Source organism: Colias croceus, chromosome 19, assembly GCF_905220415.1.
Source record: "Colias croceus chromosome 19, ilColCroc2.1".
NCBI classification, from domain to species: Eukaryota; Metazoa; Arthropoda; class Insecta; order Lepidoptera; family Pieridae; genus Colias; species Colias croceus.
In genome coordinates, this window is record NC_059555.1 from 7111188 (window position 1) to 7129151 (window position 17964).

Sequence of the window (17964 nt, forward strand, 5' to 3'; positions counted from 1 at the left end):
ACAATATAGCCAATATTTTTGTATTTTGACAAACGATTGTCTACTGAGTAAAACCAAATACGTTTTACAATATTACAAACAGATTGTTTATAATAAATCTCAATCCAATTCATACAAAAACATTTATAAAACCGAAAACATAGACCAAATAAACAACAAGAAGTACCACCAATCAGTTTCATGATACAGTTATAATAATTTATAACTTAATGAGTTAAAGATAGTTTATCAGTTGACATTATCATGTGTAATACACTCGTTCTTATATAATTTAGTTGGCTTGTAAACGAGATTAAAATTGGAAGTAAATTCTGTTATTTAACGTGAGTAATTTAACTTAATATTAAGGAAACTAAATTTTGAGATAGTAACTGAGTTATAACATAAAATGTATTTAAATACAACAACATTACTTAAGTATAAAATAAAGTCACTTCCCGCTGTCTAAATCATGTAGACCTTATGTACGGGCTATGCTAAGATCTTTAAAACTGCGCAGCTGATTTTGATGTGTTTCTTTTACATAGTGTGTCAAAAGAAAGGTTTTCAGATATATAGCTGGTTAAGTTAAAGACATGCGGGTGAAGCCGCAGGTGGAAAACTAGTATATAATGGCAAAAATAAAAAATATAAAAACTTTACTTGTACAGTGCAAACTTTTATTAAAACGTATAGGATTAAAACTATTTTTATAGTTCCATAAATAAAGAACATACTAGGTACTTTAATATGGCAATTATGATAATTTAAGGTTTGCATTATTTGTCAACAGAATGACGACCTACTTTTCATATCCCTCTGAGGAGTTGCAAAAGGAGTTGAAGAGGACTGCGGAAGCCATTGTTGCTCCTGGAAAAGGAATTTTGGCTGTAGATGAAACCAATGGTAAATCAAATATTTCTATAACGATTACCTATGCAAATAATAATATATTTATATTATATTATCAGGTTGTTATTTGTCACATTGTTTCAAGTTTTAAAAATAAAAGGGATTACCTAATTTAGAATGATATTATGTAGGTACCTATGTAGATTAAGAATGAGCTATTTATAATAAAGAAAGAAGAAATTTTCATCAAATAAAATATCACTCAAAAATGGATCTAACTACGCTAAAAATATGGAAACAAATTAAATGATGATTATAGACAAATACATATTTTAACCGTTATATACTTATTTTATCATCTAAGACTAAAAATATAAACATAATGCCTTTGTATAAATTTTCTTTTTGTTTTAACCTTTATCTATTGTATATTTTAAAGGTGAAATAAAGATTTATTTTATTTTATTTATTATTTTTTATAATCATATTGTTTACGCGATTTTATTTCAGTAGAAGGGATCAATCTCATATTTACGTACGCAGGTTCCGAGAAACTACAGTCTTACATAACAAAGGGTTATATTATAGGTCATTTTATGAATGGATATAAAGGGAAATATTCTTAATTATCCTAGTGACGTCACAATATAACCGATGTGCGTAACAGCTAATAGAATTCCTTATTTAGTCACTTATTGTGAATGAAGTTGGATCCCTATTTAATCAGGAAACATATTACAATCTTTTCAATGAGAAAAACGTTTCAGTATGTCACATAGTATCGATACTTTTCTGAATAGAGTTAAGTAATTTACTAACTATAGTATCTAAGTATTAGCTTACTGATTGCTTGCAGTACTATATATTTCTAAACATTTAATAGATAGGGGCCTATTACGTTATATAAATTAATACCTGACTCTATCATTTATACTACACCCATATTATTTGTGTGATGGTACTCACAAAACTAACAAAAAGTTAATTACTCTTTTTTCAAAATTAATATATATATTTTACTCATATAATTTTGTAAATATGTTCCACAGCAGAACCCGTTAATTTCAACGTTAATGAGTCATGTAATTACAACACCTGACTGTTTACGATCTCTAGCTGAACGTAAATGCACTGTATATTAATTTATGGGCAGCTTTATGTATCCATTTACTTATTTACTTACTGTATTATCAGATGGATATTATTATAGAGGACTTTATGGTGTGTAAAGTGACTTGCCCCGGTAGGAATATTAAAAGGGAATACTAAATTTAACTAAACCAATGTATCTTAATATGTAACTTATGACTTATCAAGCTAGTTATGTTTGTTTAAATAATTTTAAAAATATCTTGAGAAGTCTTGGGTTACCGTTACAATTTATAACCAATTTATAAAACAAAGAAGCAGCAAAAATCATAAGTAATTTCGAAATTCTTTGATGTTTTTTTATTAATTTTAAATTGAACTTGAAGAAACAGAGCATAATATTCATAACTTCATTCAGAAAAGAAAAAACAACGTAATAAAAATTTAAGAATAGAAATCTACGAAAACACCAGTCATTCTTCAGAACTTGCAATCTTGCATAGACGCGAAGTTCTATTTTCGCTAACAAAAGCCTACGTAAATAAGATCTTTTATTTTCAGAGGGAATTGGCAAACTTTTTGCCGCAGTCGGTTTGGAGAACACCGAAAATAACAGAAGGAAGTACAGACAATTACTCTTCACTGCAGATGTAAGTAAATATTGTGTAATCCCCAGGAAAAACTAGCACACTTTTTATAATTTCAAATACCAAAATATAACATCATTCATTTGTCTCGGCTAGGTGATCGTCGAAGTATATATTTTTAATACACAACTGCATTTCATGTATTTCTGATAATGATACTATGTACTTAATTTTGTTTTTTCTGGTGAATAAATGATTATGATTGGTTGATTGATTGATTTGACACCTGAGACTTCTTTCAATCTAATCTGTAAAACCATAGGTACTTGTTCTTTAACGACCTGTGCGACGTGTACAAATGAACGGCCTGGCAAAATTTCATATCTTATTGCGTGAAAACTCAAAGTTATGATGGTAAAATATGTGATACCTAACGCGTTCACGAATCCCTCTGGGTGCCATTTCTTATTTGTCACATTTGTTTCAAGTAACACAATATGTTACCTTTATCTAGGCTGTAAATATAATCTTTTACCTATCTCGGTAAATCGTGTAAATCTCCCAAGATGTACGAATGGGCGTCGAGTGATTAAAGTTTTATCCCCACACTTTGGATGGGAGGTAATAGCTTTTTTATCACCTCTTAGGTGCAATTATTTATCAATCAGTACCTTGATATAGCACTCTGATGGATTTTTTATATAAATAATTAATATTACATATCTCTACTGTAATTATAAATTGTTACAATATAGACTCGACAGTTAGAATTGTTTGGCTTTAATAACCTTTTGAGTCCAATGGTTTAAAGAATTGGATAATATATAACTGTCTGTATTTTATTTGAAATCTGTATGTCTTAAACAACTCATTTAAACATAGTTCTGCTGCAATATTAAATAATAACAATTAAACTGGTCATTCCTCAATTATTCGTAAATTAATTACTTACGTATTGAGAATTACAAATACAGTAAAAGCTCCTTATTCGCGCTTCCTTCATTCGCGGTTTCACTATTCGCGGATGGAAAAAATGCGACCTAATTCCTATATTCACGGCATTAAATTCTTTATTCGCGGATCGAATCGCTGCATGGGTAGGTACATCTAATATATAAAAATCAATGCCACTTTTCGTTGTAATTCCATAACTCGAGAACGGCTGAACCGATTTCGATAATTCTTTTTTTATTATATTCCTTGAAGTACGAGGATGGTTCTTATGTAGAGAAAACGTAAATATGTACCACGGGCGAAGCCGGGGCGGACCGCTAGTTACTTATAAAATGTATTTACCTAAATAAAAATCATTCGTTATGCTTAGTAAACGTCTGAACTACAACTACGAATCTATAATGTCGACTAAAAAAAACAAGTAAAAAGTGCCAAGCTATTGTGTAATTAAATGGTAATTAATAAATATGTATAAAAAACTTCAATTAAACTGATTTCTTTATGTATTTGCTTATTTATTTCGTCGCCTAGGAACGTATCCCCTATAACCCCATACAAATTACCATTCCTTATTCACGGTTTCTCTATTCGCGGCATATTTACGGAACCTATTACCCGCGAATAAAGAACTTTTACTGTATATCAATCGACGTGTAACATTTGTTTACGGACAAAGGTACAAAATTTAATTGCTTTTGTGTTTGAAATGAAATAAATATCTCAATTATTTATTTCAGATTTTATCCGAGAACGTATCTGCAGTTATTCTTTTTGATGAAACTATATATCAAAAAGCAGATGATGGAAGCAGTTTCATTAGCATATTGCAAAAGAAAAATATTATACCAGGGATCAAGGTGGATAAGGATGTAGTACCTCTGCCTTATACTGAAGACGAAGTAACTACGCAAGGTAAATTTCCAAAACCACAAATAAAAACAACTACTACTAACTAGAAATAGAATATTCTACTCAATTAATTATTCTCCTATGTTTCTTTCTCTTGAAAATGTGTAAAGAGTGCGTCTCTGGAATAAAAGCAGGGTTAATTTATCCAATGTTATCTCATGTTGAATTATTTTAAAAACTGCTTTAAGTCGACACAATTAGATTTTTTATACGGGATACAATTTAAGTATAAGATGACAAACAAAAAAGTTCCTGAAAGGTACATGAGGTCTGAATATTTATTTCCATACGAAACACACTATTTAATAAATTTTCAAACTATATACACTTAAAGCGCAACTTTTTGAATAAGTTTCAGGTAATTTAACCTGAAACTTCTTTAGGCGCGTTGAGAGTAAAATTACAAGGTCGCATCATAGCAATACCGTCACGTCACGATTATGGTTCTTTCAATCTTGCCAAAGAAGTTTCACTTCTGACACGTGTGCTCGGCACACACGCTCTTTTTTTATCGATACCAGGGTAACATAAAATGCATAAAGCTTTACACCACATCAATGTTCCACAGGTCTCGACGACCTAGCAAAGCGGTGCGCCGAGTACAAAAAGCAAGGGTGCAGGTTTGCGAAATGGCGGTGTCCTCTACGCATTAGTGAGAGGACCCCATCGGTCCTTGCTATTGAAGATACAGCACGTGTGCTAGCTAGATATGCTTCGATATGTCAGAGTGAAGGGCTGGTGCCTATAGTTGAACCGGATGTACTGTTGGATGGTAAGTATAATTCCAGCATTGATAATATTTTACATTTACGTAAATAAAATGAAACATGATTGAGATTACGTAAATATGAAAAATACTATTTGGGGACAAGAAATTCTCAATGTAAATACCTACATACATTTTTGTGGGATATAACTGAAATTAAATTGCACCAATTTAATGGTGCTCTACCTATATGAAACAAGAAATGGCCAAATAAGTTTACCAAAGCGGTCGGATATTAAGTGGCCGCCTAGAACGGTAACTTGGAAAAAAACGAATAAAAGTGCATTTTATATATTTTTCTTTTGGAACGTAATTAAAAGAAAGCCCGCAAATTAATTTTCCTCGGGCTTTGTGTATTATTATTCGTTCTTTACGGAAAGTACTGCTATAGAATGCTACGCTGTTAACTTCCATTTAAAATAAAAAGTTTCATTTGCAATTAAAATAAATTGGTTTCTTATAAAATTTTAATAATACAATGAGAATTGAGAATCCAGACATAACTGACAGATAGGCTACCTAGAACATACACAGAAGTTGTGAAAACGATTGTAAAACGTTCCTAATATTACGTTATTTTATTACCAGGCGATCATGACATTGTAAGAGCCCAAAAAGTGACTGAAATTGTACTAGCAGCGGTATACAAAGCGCTAAGTGACCATCACGTTTTCCTCGAGGGATCGCTGCTGAAGCCCAATATGGTAAAAACATTTAACAAAAAACGAGACTTGAAAAAATCGGTACATATTTGTCATGTTTAGTTTTTCACCAATTGTGGTCTGAAAACGAAGGTAACACTATTAAGTCAGAAATGTAGACACGAGATGCATTCTTTTCAATATTTTGTTTACTAGTTTTATATATCTTTGATTAATCCACATGCGATTATGTTATGTGTAGGTAATTAATTATGTTTTAAGAATATGCACTTCTGGCAATATACTTTTTACCTATTTATTGTGCAAATCAAGTGAAGCCCACCCCGGCTCCTAGTTATACGCAGTTTACATAACTACAACCACGACTATTTAGCTATACGAAGGAATATTCGAGCAACACGTTCTCCATATTAATTAAAACTACATATTTGCATAATAAGAGTGGGATCTAATTAAGTTCCTCTCGTTCAGGCTCCGAGAACACGAAATTGCTCTTTTGTTAAAATCATTTTAAGCACAAGGCGCTGCTTGCTAATAAGCAATTATATTACCTATTCTTTATGACATAAAGTATAGGTAATCTATAATATAAAAATGAATCGCAAAATGTGTTGGTAAGCGCATAACTCGAGAACGGCTGAACCGATTTCGTTAATTTTTTTTTAATATTCCTTGAAGTATGAGGGTGGTTCTCATGGCGAGAAAACGTAAACATGTACCACGGGCGAAGCCGGGGCGGACCGCTAGTATAATTATAAAAAACTATACGATACATAATGTTTATGTATCGTATAGTTCTCATAGTTTAGAGTAAACTATTAATAAAGTTATGTATAGTCGGTCCTTTATGAATTCAGAACCCATTAGTTTCACAGATAATAACTATTTTGATATTGAAATTGATTTGATTCAATCACTAATAGATTTAGTTTTAATACAAAGTTAAATCTATTATCATAATTCAAAATATTTTCCATTAGCGGTCCACCCCGGCTTCGCCCGTGGTACATATTTCACAATAAAAAGTAGCCTATGTCCTTTCTCGGGTATCAAAATATCTCCATACCAAATTTCATGCAAATTGGTTCAGTAGTTTAGGCGTGATTGAGTAACAGACAGACAGACAGAGTTACTTTCGCATTTATAATCTTCTCTAATATATATAAATCTCGTGTCACAATGTTTGTCCTCAATGGACTCCTAAACCACTTAACCGATTATAATAAAATTCGCATACCATGTGCAGTTCGATCGAACTTGAGAGATAGGATAGGTTTTATCCCGGAAATCCCTCGGGAACGGAAACTATGCGGGTTTTCTGTGAAAACGCGAGCGAAGCCGCGGGCGGAAAGCTAGTATTAAAGTATGGATTAAGGACTGAACGGTTCTTTTATAACAACATCCTGACAACTAAAATTACTACTATAAAAATTGCTTAAGGTAACTCCAGGACAAAATTGCAAGATAAGGAGCAGCCCTCAGGAAATAGCGTTGGCAACCGTGACAGCCTTTTTGAGAACAATCCCTGCAGCTGTACCAGGTTTGTATATTTATAAAGAGCTTAGCAAATTGACGAATTAATTTCGATGCAAACTACATTCTTACTTTATTCTTAAGTATATTTCACATGACTCTACCTTTGAAAATAATGACGGGGAGAGCTATTGTATACCTATTTAAAATTTTACATAATTTTAGGCATAACCTTCCTATCTGGAGGTCAGTCTGAAGAAGAAGCAACCCTGAATTTAAATGCTATCAACCAGGTGCCTTTGAAGAAGCCCTGGGTACTAACTTTCAGCTATGGAAGAGCCCTACAGGCATCCGTGTGGAAGACTTGGGCTGGTAAAGATAGTAACGTTAAGAAAGCACAAGAAGAACTTATCAAGAGAACCAAGGTAAGTAATAACAACGGAAATAATCTAATAAGAAAATCTATTTGCAAGATTTCTGTTGCTAAGGGCAACGGAAAGGCGTTTAAACCATTCATTAAACGAGTATAGTTGATTATTTTTCATGCTATTTTTATTTTAAAAACAATAAAATGGAAATTCTGATCTTTATTAAATGGGCATAGAGATTCAATTTAAAGATATAAGTTTGATATACGTAATACCATGTACCTAATACCCTTAGATGACAAACAAACAAATAATTAATTTAATTTGTCGTCAAAAAGGACACTTCATTCATATTATGTCAATATTTATAGCGTATTAGTCATCTTGGATACATAGCATAGGGCTTATTTCTGACAACAACATCACAATATAATTATTAGTATTATAACAACTACTAACTGAACAAATAATATGATTGGTCGATGTCTCATCATGTAGGGGAATAACTTATATTTCTTTACTTACGAGAATATCGAAGAATTTCATCGTCTGTCATACAATTTCGGGAATAACCCTTTGTATAAAAATAATGAATCACACTAGTTCAAAAAGGGGCCAATTATTCATCAAAAAGTCTTCTATAATATTATAATATAAAGACTTTTGATGATTGTTATTTCGTATCAATTTTTAAAGAAATACACAACAAGGACGTATTTTTTTAAAATTTTACAACAGAACATTGCTAATTCAAATCGCAATAAAAATAGGATTTATCTACGGTATTTTCTTTATCGAAGAAACATATTTAAGATAATACGATGATATTATTTAACATTTATTTAAACTAAAAGTAGTTGTTAGTAAGAAACAGATCGCCGAAATAGGCACGGTATACTTTACAATATTATCTCTTCGGTCTATATAATATGTTATAATACAAAAAGTTATTTATCACTCATACATAGCAATATTAAACACACAAGAAATATATCCCACGGGACTTGACCCACTTAGGAAATTAGTTTCCATCAAACTTGCATAATAAGCTGAAGTCAATCAATACTATGTTATTACTGATTCTCGGAGTAGATTATTCAGATATCCATATTGCATAAGCTAGAACAATATTGAAGTCAATCTATAAGTAGATATTTCTAATTTCTATGTATTACATTGAACAAGATTATCAAGATTCTTTCTGTTGCCAATTCTGTGCCATGATGTAGCTTGTATTGTATGCTACATTGTATGCTTTTATTATTGAAATTGTATGTAGAAATCAAACCAAATGTTGATTATTTAATTTAAAATTTACTCTTTTTACAAGTCTAAATTGGGACAAAAATGCTCACAGTTTGGTTATACCAAACTACAAAAAGACTACATGTAAACAGTAAAACCATGCTATAATCTAACTCTGTTCTAAATTGCAGTTGTTTAAGATTATCAGACATCCATTCATCCACAGGAAAAGATAAAATAAATATAAGTACCTAGTTTTAATGTTTTTCTATTTATTTTGCAGGCAAACGGGTTGGCGTCAATGGGAAAATATGAATCGGGAGGAGTTCAAAGCGTAGCGGGAAATAAGAGTAACTTCAAGTCCAATTATAAATATTGAAATAAATAAATTTATTTAATTATTTTTCGACTTTTATTTTTATTACAATTTTTCGTTTTGAACTATCAATTCAGCCTCAATGAACATAATATACCTAAACTAGGAAGTATAACGAACTTTCCAATCAATGCAATAAATCTGTATAGGTAGTTTGTTTGTTTGTTTGACCGTGCTAATCTCAGGAACTATCAGCGCGTTTAAACAAACAAACTAGTGTAGATAAACTTGACCAAGGAATTAGATAATTAAAAATTACTTTGCCTCTTACACGGACATGCAAATTCATGAAAAATATTTTTGTGTTGGGTAGTCCGTTTATACAGGAAGGATATGTAGCATCAAACATTTATACATTTATTTTTTCATTTAATGCGGGGGAAAATGCAGGTCACAGCTTAAAATAATATAACGAAAACTTATATTTTTCATGATTTACAACCCATAGAACCATCCTGAAGAATAATTATTAAAAAATTTAATAGTTAACCAAAAGATTAAGTTAAATTATGTTTATAGATTTTCATTAAGTTAATTATGTCTGCTGGTAGCGAGTTGATCTTTTGACCCATAGATTAAATTTGGGTCTTTAGCCGATGAACATCACATGATCGGGAAACATGGCATTAAATTATAATCATGCGTATGTTTATCTGTCTGTCTGTTAAGTGTTACGATCATTAAATATCACTGATTTGAATGAAATTTCAAAGGAAAATCGTAATTAAAAACAACAAACATGCTATTATCAAAATTGAATCGTTGAAAATGTTTCCATGGATATAACCGCGGGAAATATAACTAGTACCTCTTATTAGTGTTTTGTTCTACAGGGTCAAATTAAGTTTACTTATTCCATTAATGAATAAATAATCTATTTTTGTATGCATTGGGAAAATCCCTGTTTACTAATTTATGCCTTTAGTCATACGCACGTGCTACCAGGAATACAGAACCGTGGACATGTCATTGACACTGGGTATGAAAAAAATTCCCGTACCTATTGTGCGTAGTAATAAAGTACAAAGTACACAATGTGGTTTAATTATGTTAATAAGGTGGGAATCGAAATCGCTTTATATGGATAGTTTAACATAGTTGAAATCAATTTTATGTAATGACTCGCTGTCCCGGCAAATATTGACTCATATCACTTAGGGGTATGAAAAATAGATGTTGGCCGTTTCCCAGAGCTACCCAATATGCACAGAAAATTTCGTTTTGGACGAGTACAGTAACTAACATTGTGACACGGGAATTTTATCCCTATTAATATTATAAATGCGAAAGTAACTCTGTCTGTCTGCCTGTTACGCTTTCCCGCTAAACCTCTCAACCGATTTTGATGAAATATGGTACAGACAATCTTTAGACCCTGAGAAAGAACATAGGCTACCTTTTATTGCGAAATATGTACCACGGGTGAAGCCGGGGCGGACCGGTAGTATATTATATTTTTAATAAATAGGACAAAAATACTTCGGTACTTAAAATTATCACTTTTTGCAGACAAAACATACAATATTAAATATCAATGCATTATGCATGCTGTGAGGTTGTTAGGTCATTCTTTATGTTTACTATTTTCAATCCAAATTACATCATAATCGGTGTAGTTTAGTCGTAAAAGCGTTTTTTTAAAACAAATACACATACAGACTTTTGCATTTTATAGTTGCATTGATATCTATCTGTGATATCTATAGTATTCTATACTAATATCATAAAGCTGAAGAGTTTGTTTGAACGCGCTAATCTCGGGAACTACTGGTCCGATTTGAAAAATTCTTTCGGTGTTAGATAGCTCATTTATCGAGGAAGGCTTATATATCATCACGCTATGACCAACAGGAAAGGAGCCACGGGGGTGAAACCGCGCGGAGCAGCTAGTATGTAATATAATATATTCGTTTAACAAAATTATAAGTAAAATGTTAAAAAAAAATCATGTTGAGCACATGATGAATACATTATGATGAAATATAATTTTATTTACTATACTTTTTTGCCACCCTCGTCAATAAATACGGTACAGATAAGATAAATATTTGTTTGTACGAAATGTAAGATAATGAACAATTTAAAAGTATAGTAGTAGATAATCACTCGACAAACAGACAACAAGTGACTTAGCCAGTAAGTAAGTAATTATTATTTTAATAAGATATGTTTCTAATTGAATGGATTTGCAAAAAAAAAAAGTATTGAATATCAAAAACAAATTTTAAAAAAATGTCTGAGCTCCTTGATTGTTGCATTAAAACTTCAATACCTTTATCCAAATATTTAAAGTAATATAATATCATGTGATTATTTAACCAAACCAAAAAAAAAATTATACCTAAATTGACCAATTTTACAAACATTTTTCAGTCAAAATGTCGACTTATTTCGATTATCCAGCCCCCGAAATCCAGGAGGAACTAAAAACCATCATCAAAGCTATAATCGCACCTGGCAAAGGAATTCTGGCTGCTGATGAATCTACAAGTAATTTTTTATTTATCCTACTCACAAATTACACTTTAATTGGAGTCTATAAAGTAGTAATTAATTATTTCAAACTCACTATTAGAAGCACTTTCAAATCGTCATTACATATTTTTAACAATTACCACCGACTCGGAAAGCAGTATCTTTGGAGAAGAACCGGCAAGAAACTCCATATTATATTACCAAAAAACAAAAAAAAAAAAACAATTTGAAGTAAAGAATCCGATTTGTAGTAACATTCGATATCCAATAAATTAATTCAACTGAAAGGATTACAATGATCACATATTTTATCTAGGGTCAACCCAGGCAAAGCCCGGTTGAGCAGTAGAATATACCTATCTAATACATATTATAAACTATTAATCTAGGAACATAAACGTATATATGAAGAAACGAAATTTGAAAATAATATATAAGTAAAGATATAAGTACATATTTAATGGAAAATACCTAATAAAAAAGCTAATTTCACCACAGAATATGAAAATGTGAAGAATATTTACAGAGAGATACACATAATATTATAATGTAGATATAATATTTATCATGTTGATTATTTATCTTCTGGTCATTGTCGCGTGACGTAAATCGTAATAGAGATACAAATTTATTAGATAATAGTCTTAGATTATTATATTGTATACTGTAGATATAGGATAGAAATTTTACAACATACGAGTCACAATAACATAAAAAACATTTCGTAAGACCCGTAAAAGCCTGGCTTTACAACCTGCCACTAGAGGTTTCCGGGTTTCAGAAAAGGTTAAATTTAATTCGTAATCATTTTCATCTTTGTCTTTATATCTTTATTTATCTTTCAGTAAGTACTTATCATAATACCTATTACCTGAACCTATTATAAAACAAGTCGAATTACGTTGCTATGAAATCTGTAAAATAAAATTAGGACTCTTGCTAGAGTAGTTTCTTTCTGGTTTAAATATTTAATCGTCAAATAAATATCGGGTGAAAATATACATTTGGTTATGACTAGTGACTAACGATAGATTTCTTATAATTAGGTATTGCCTTGATTAGGTAGTAGGAGAAGTAGGTGGTAAAAAATCAGGATTCGGTAAAGAATACATAAAAAAATAAAAAAATTTCTCATATAATATTGTTATTAAAGTCAGAATATCACAAGAATAAAATAATATACCTACATCGCATCGTTCTATCCATATACATAATAATTAATCCTGTGAATATTAATTTATTATATCATTTAACAATGCCGTATATTGATACATTTATGATTTTATGGTTAACTATAACAAATCATTATCAATAAATGACAAAAAACGATATTAAAGCCATGCCAAATTGCCTTACATAACGAATATATTCATTTAAGTTTCATAATTTAGGTATTTAATTTAAGCTTTATCCTTTGCCTATTTCATTATCATATTCTATCCAATAGCAAATAATATAACATAATATTTACAGAAACCGTGGGAACACGTCTCGCAACTGTAGGAATAGAAAACACAGAAGAAAACCGTAGAAAATGGCGCCAATTGCTCTTCACTGCTGACCCTGTAAGGATTTTTCGTATTGATTATGTAATATCTAACGTAAATCCATTTATTTTTGTACATGAAAGAAAGCATATAAAGCTAAGTAACTAAGTCGTGCTTCAGTAGTCAAAGTGTTAGAAATGTAAGTTAAATGATCAGTCTTATAGATTGTAGTTAAACAAAATAAAAACACTTATTAAAGCATGATTCATTTTATTAACATAGCAATATGTATAATATATATATAAATATAATACAAAAAATATAAGTTAATAAGCTTTCATTAAACTAAGTGACTTGACCGCTTCCAAGGTCGGTGAACTGCTCCCACAATTTTCCTTATTGCAACAGTTATCGTAACAATGCTGCTACTTCATGTTTATTTGAATTATTCCATACATATACAATAAATATAAATTGATCACCAATCTTACTTTTAGGAAATTAGGAATTTAGGAAAGGAGTTGAGGAAATATTACTATAGAAAAAATACACGAACACTAGAAAAATAGCAATAAATCAATGCTATGAATCTACATAATAATATTTTGTAAAAACACGTAAATATGAACACTTCTCCCGAGTTAGTGTTTCCCGAATATTTCAACATTATTTTGAAATACATAACATACTTAATAAAATGTTTTCAGGTGATTTCTGAAAACATTTCTGGCGCGATCCTATATCCAGAAACGTTATACCAGAAAGCAGATGATGGAACGCCTTTCGTGAAGCTTCTAGAAGACCGTGGTATTATCCCGGGAGTGAAGGTGGATACTGGTCTTGTACCTTTATTTGGGTCTGATGATGAACATACCGCACAAGGTAAGTCATTCTTTAGTAAATTATGAAAAACGAGTTGCATTAAATTATCTACCTTGAAATTTTTATCAGGTAAATTTCGGGTACAATCATTTTGATTTTGGACGGTTTAAATCAAGTTTTTGTATGGTGAAATTTAAGCAACTTCGTAGTAAATATGCTTTATTTGTGGATTAAATTACGCCTAGATATAAAATAAAAGATTTAAAAAATTAAAATAAAACATTATGTTTATATTAAACTCATTAATTTTTTATTAAACTCGTAAATATTTTTTTTTATTTTTTTCAGGTCTCGATGACTTATCAAAGCGTTGCGCGAAATACAAAAAAGATGGCTGCCATTTTGCAAAATGGCGGTGCGTATACAGAATCTCTGAAACGACTCCCTCCTACCAGGCAATCATGGAAAACGCGAATGTCCTCGCGCGTTTCGCTTCCATCTGCCAGGGCGAACGTATCGTACCATTTATAGAGCCTGAAGTTTTGACTGACGGTGAGTAGCAGGTTTAGATTACATGAATTGACAATTAATTGTCAATTTGAGGATTACTCATGTAACTTTCCGATGAGTGTGTAGGTACCTACTCGTGTGTAAGAAGCAAAGGACCTGTGCAAAGGACGAATGTTTATCGATAAAATTAACATAAGAATATTATTTTAGTGTTTATGGACCAATGTTACTTTTTCTGTGTTCTCTAACTTTGAACAAATTATGATTTGTACATATTTTAAACCCTAGCATGACTTACAAAACATAATTTAATCATGTTCTTACAAAGTTATAAATACAAAAAAATACTTTATACTGACTTCTATAATATTTTAAAATTTTGCTACCAGGGGAACATGACCTGGACCGAACGCAGAAGGTGACGGAACAAGTTCTGGCTCACTTGTACAAAGCTCTCAGCGACCACCACGTGTACCTCGAAGGAACACTGCTGAAACCGAACATGGTATTCTAAATTCTAGTATACATATACATCTTAATACATAATTGCAAATAATCTTGTAATCTTGTAGTATCCTTTATTCATTTATTAATAAAATATAATACACTGTAGGTGATGGCGGGTCGCGATTGCAAGATACAGTACACCCCACAGGATGTTGCCAAGGCAACCGTCACCGCATTATTGAGGACTGTACCTCCAGCTGTGCCTGGTAAATCAATATTATAATGATTCTATTGCAAAGGCAAAATGAGTCAAGATGAACAGTATTAAAGAAATAAGTGCTCGTAATTTTCAAAATATACATTCTTGAATAGATTATAGGTTCTGATTAAATTTGACTTATAAAGAGCGTGTTAAAATATTTATGTTTTACTGTATTTTATGAATACGTGTTATCTACATAATATATTTTATTAAATTATTACTATTAAGTTATTAACATATTTTTTTTAATAAATCTAAAAATTTACTTTGGTCTACCATAAGTAGGTACATCAGCTCTACTATTATATTTAAGTTGTACGAATATATATTTTTTCTTTGCTCGCATTACTTCTATATTTTTATTACATATCGTATTATACACTTCACTACACTATGTACACTTTACACCTTCCACTTTCCAGGGGTCCTATTCCTGTCGGGTGCTGGTCAAAATGAGGAGCAAGCGTCAGTACACCTGAATGCCATCAACACGGTGGACCTGAAGAAGCCCTGGACCCTCACTTTTAGCTACGGACGTGCGTTACAGGCCTCAGCATTGCGTATTTGGAAATGCAGTGACGGAAATGTGCCTTCTGCGCAAGAACAACTGTTGAAAAGAGCTAAGGTAATTAAATATTAGGTGTTTGAGGTATTTAACATTGAAAGGAATCCATATTAATATTATAAATGCGAAAGTAACTCTGTCTGTCTGTCTGTTACTCAATCACGCCTTAACTACTGAACCAATTTGCATGAAATTTGGTGTAGAGATATTTTGATACCCGAGAAAGGACATAGGATAGGTTTTATTCCGGAAATCCCACGGGAACGGGAACTATGCGGGTTTTTCTCTAACTGCGCGGGCGATGCCGCGGGTGGAAAGCTAGCTTAATATATAGTAACTTATTACACAATTTCATAAATTATCTAAATTTTGTCATCAATTTTTAATTTACATAAAAATAACTACCCTATAACTGTCAGATACTCTAAACAAAACTTATCACGAAACTATGAAAAGAGCTCTAAGTTGGTTTATCAACATTTTCACAATAAAAACGAATTTGCTTGAGTTTTATTTGAAACATAATAAAATTACCGAAATGTGCATGGAAAATTCGTTTGGTTACAAGCGAAGCTGCGGACATAAGCTAGTGTTTAAAGGGTAAAATCCACCTGATGCCTCATACATGTACCTACATGTACTAGGTTTGTAGCGCTTCTCAAGAGTCACAAGTATTAATTCGTGAATCATAATAAATACCTATGGATTTCCCCAGTAACTCGTTCCTAGAAATGACTTTAAAGTTTTCAGAATTTTTATATCTTCTGCGGTTGCAAAAATGTGTCAATATTTTAGTTATTTACATTTTACAATAAAGTAAGTAGTAAGTAAGTAAAAAATATTTATTCAAAATAAATAATTAATACACATTATGTGGAATCGGTGGTAAATGTTAAAAAATGTTATGACGATTTAAAAATGCTTAGATTATAAGTACCTACCTAATCTAATTGAATAAATAAAATATGTTTGTTTAAGTTTATGATAGGTACTAATTCTTGTCTTTTCTTTTTTCATGTTCCGTTCCTACGCTGGCTGGTGTCGCTACTATTGACTTCTGATGAATTAAAATGAAATGAAAACTAGGCAAATGGTCTCGCTTCTCTTGGAAAATATGTACCTGGCTCTATTGTTTAGTTGTTATTTAATTATTTATTACTAATCGTTCTACAATACGAACATAATCAACAATATGAATAATGTGAATTAATTTAACGTATTAGGTACCTACCTACTTCTTACATAGGTACGTAGGTAATACTTTTCTTAAATAATGCGAATGTTTTTACAAGAAACTTAATAAATTATTTTTAATAATGTTTAGTAAGTAGGTACTTAGTTTCATTACAACCCCGTACACTTCTTTTCATTATTTTTTTCCCTACTAATATATTTTCTAATGCCAAACTATCGATCAGAACTTTACCATAATACCTACTGGTAAATTGCTACGTATGTCGTCTACAGAGATAAATAATCACAAATCTCATAAATATAATAATATTATGTTATATTATGTATATTTATAAGAGAAGTAAAACTGCCTCGTATAATTGTACAAAAAAGTACTTGACTTCTCAATTATATATTTTCTTTAATTCTCATCATTACTACCATGATTACTACATAGTATAAAAAGAAGGTGCATCTGTGACGAATTTAGTAGACATATTCACATATTATTAGTTCAGGATACATCGCCCATTTTTGCAAGTGACTACTGAGTACTGACTACAGACTATCAAGCTGATTTTCCGTTTGTAGCTTTATTTTGATGAGACACCGAATAATTTCGTGTACGAAACTCTCGATTGTGGTAGCTAACAGAGATAACAAGGATAAAATTTTTTGATTTGATGGTTCTCAAATATTTATTACTAACTGAATTTTTTTAATTCGGTGTCTCATGTCCTTGTCCACTACAAGGAATTTTACGGTCCGGCATTCCGATTTTTTACGGTCCGGCATGGCACGCCATTAATCTAAATACTAGCTTGTGCACTATACGTAATATTACTGTCCGACATTTTACTTTTCCCTATTCCGGATGGTTTTTTGTGTCTACGAGTCGCTGTAGGTATAATTGTTTTCGAATGCCCACTTGCTTGGATTTTACTCTTTTTACTGCATATGCCA

At 31.3% G+C, this 17964-nt stretch overlaps 2 protein-coding genes across 2 annotated transcripts; both read left to right on the top strand.

Annotated features, from left to right (window-relative positions):
- The first annotated feature begins 239 nt into the window (after nt 1-239).
- LOC123700502 (fructose-bisphosphate aldolase-like) lies at nt 240-9286 on the top strand. The gene is made up of 9 exons (XM_045647735.1): nt 240-323; nt 773-885; nt 2482-2585; nt 4199-4373; nt 4939-5142; nt 5725-5840; nt 7239-7338; nt 7497-7696; nt 9168-9286. Exons 2-9 carry the CDS (start codon nt 774-776, stop codon nt 9261-9263), a joined length of 1107 nt encoding a protein of 368 aa, XP_045503691.1. The 5' UTR covers nt 240-323; nt 773; the 3' UTR covers nt 9264-9286.
- A 2109-nt stretch (nt 9287-11395) lies between these two features.
- On the top strand, nt 11396-17049 carry LOC123700155 (fructose-bisphosphate aldolase-like). Its single transcript, XM_045647288.1, has 9 exons — nt 11396-11400; nt 11634-11750; nt 13209-13300; nt 13930-14104; nt 14393-14596; nt 14944-15059; nt 15168-15267; nt 15686-15888; nt 16915-17049. Exons 2-9 carry the CDS (start codon nt 11639-11641, stop codon nt 16963-16965), a joined length of 1053 nt encoding a protein of 350 aa, XP_045503244.1. The 5' UTR covers nt 11396-11400; nt 11634-11638; the 3' UTR covers nt 16966-17049.
- Nucleotides 17050-17964: the final 915 nt, after the last annotated feature.

Excerpts from the sequence above, each read along its gene's own strand:
- LOC123700155 (XM_045647288.1), top strand. The coding sequence starts at position 11,639 with ATGTCGACTTATTTCGATTATCCAGCCCCCGAAATCCAGGAGGAACTA. Across the intron at positions 13,301-13,929 it reads TGCTCTTCACTGCTGACCCT|GTGATTTCTGAAAACATTTC; the intron begins GTAAGGATTTTT and ends AAATGTTTTCAG. Across the intron at positions 14,597-14,943 it reads GCCTGAAGTTTTGACTGACG|GGGAACATGACCTGGACCGA; the intron begins GTGAGTAGCAGG and ends TTTTGCTACCAG.
- LOC123700502 (XM_045647735.1), top strand. The coding sequence starts at position 774 with ATGACGACCTACTTTTCATATCCCTCTGAGGAGTTGCAAAAGGAGTTG. Across the intron at positions 886-2,481 it reads GGCTGTAGATGAAACCAATG|AGGGAATTGGCAAACTTTTT; the intron begins GTAAATCAAATA and ends TTTTATTTTCAG. Across the intron at positions 5,143-5,724 it reads ACCGGATGTACTGTTGGATG|GCGATCATGACATTGTAAGA; the intron begins GTAAGTATAATT and ends TTTTATTACCAG.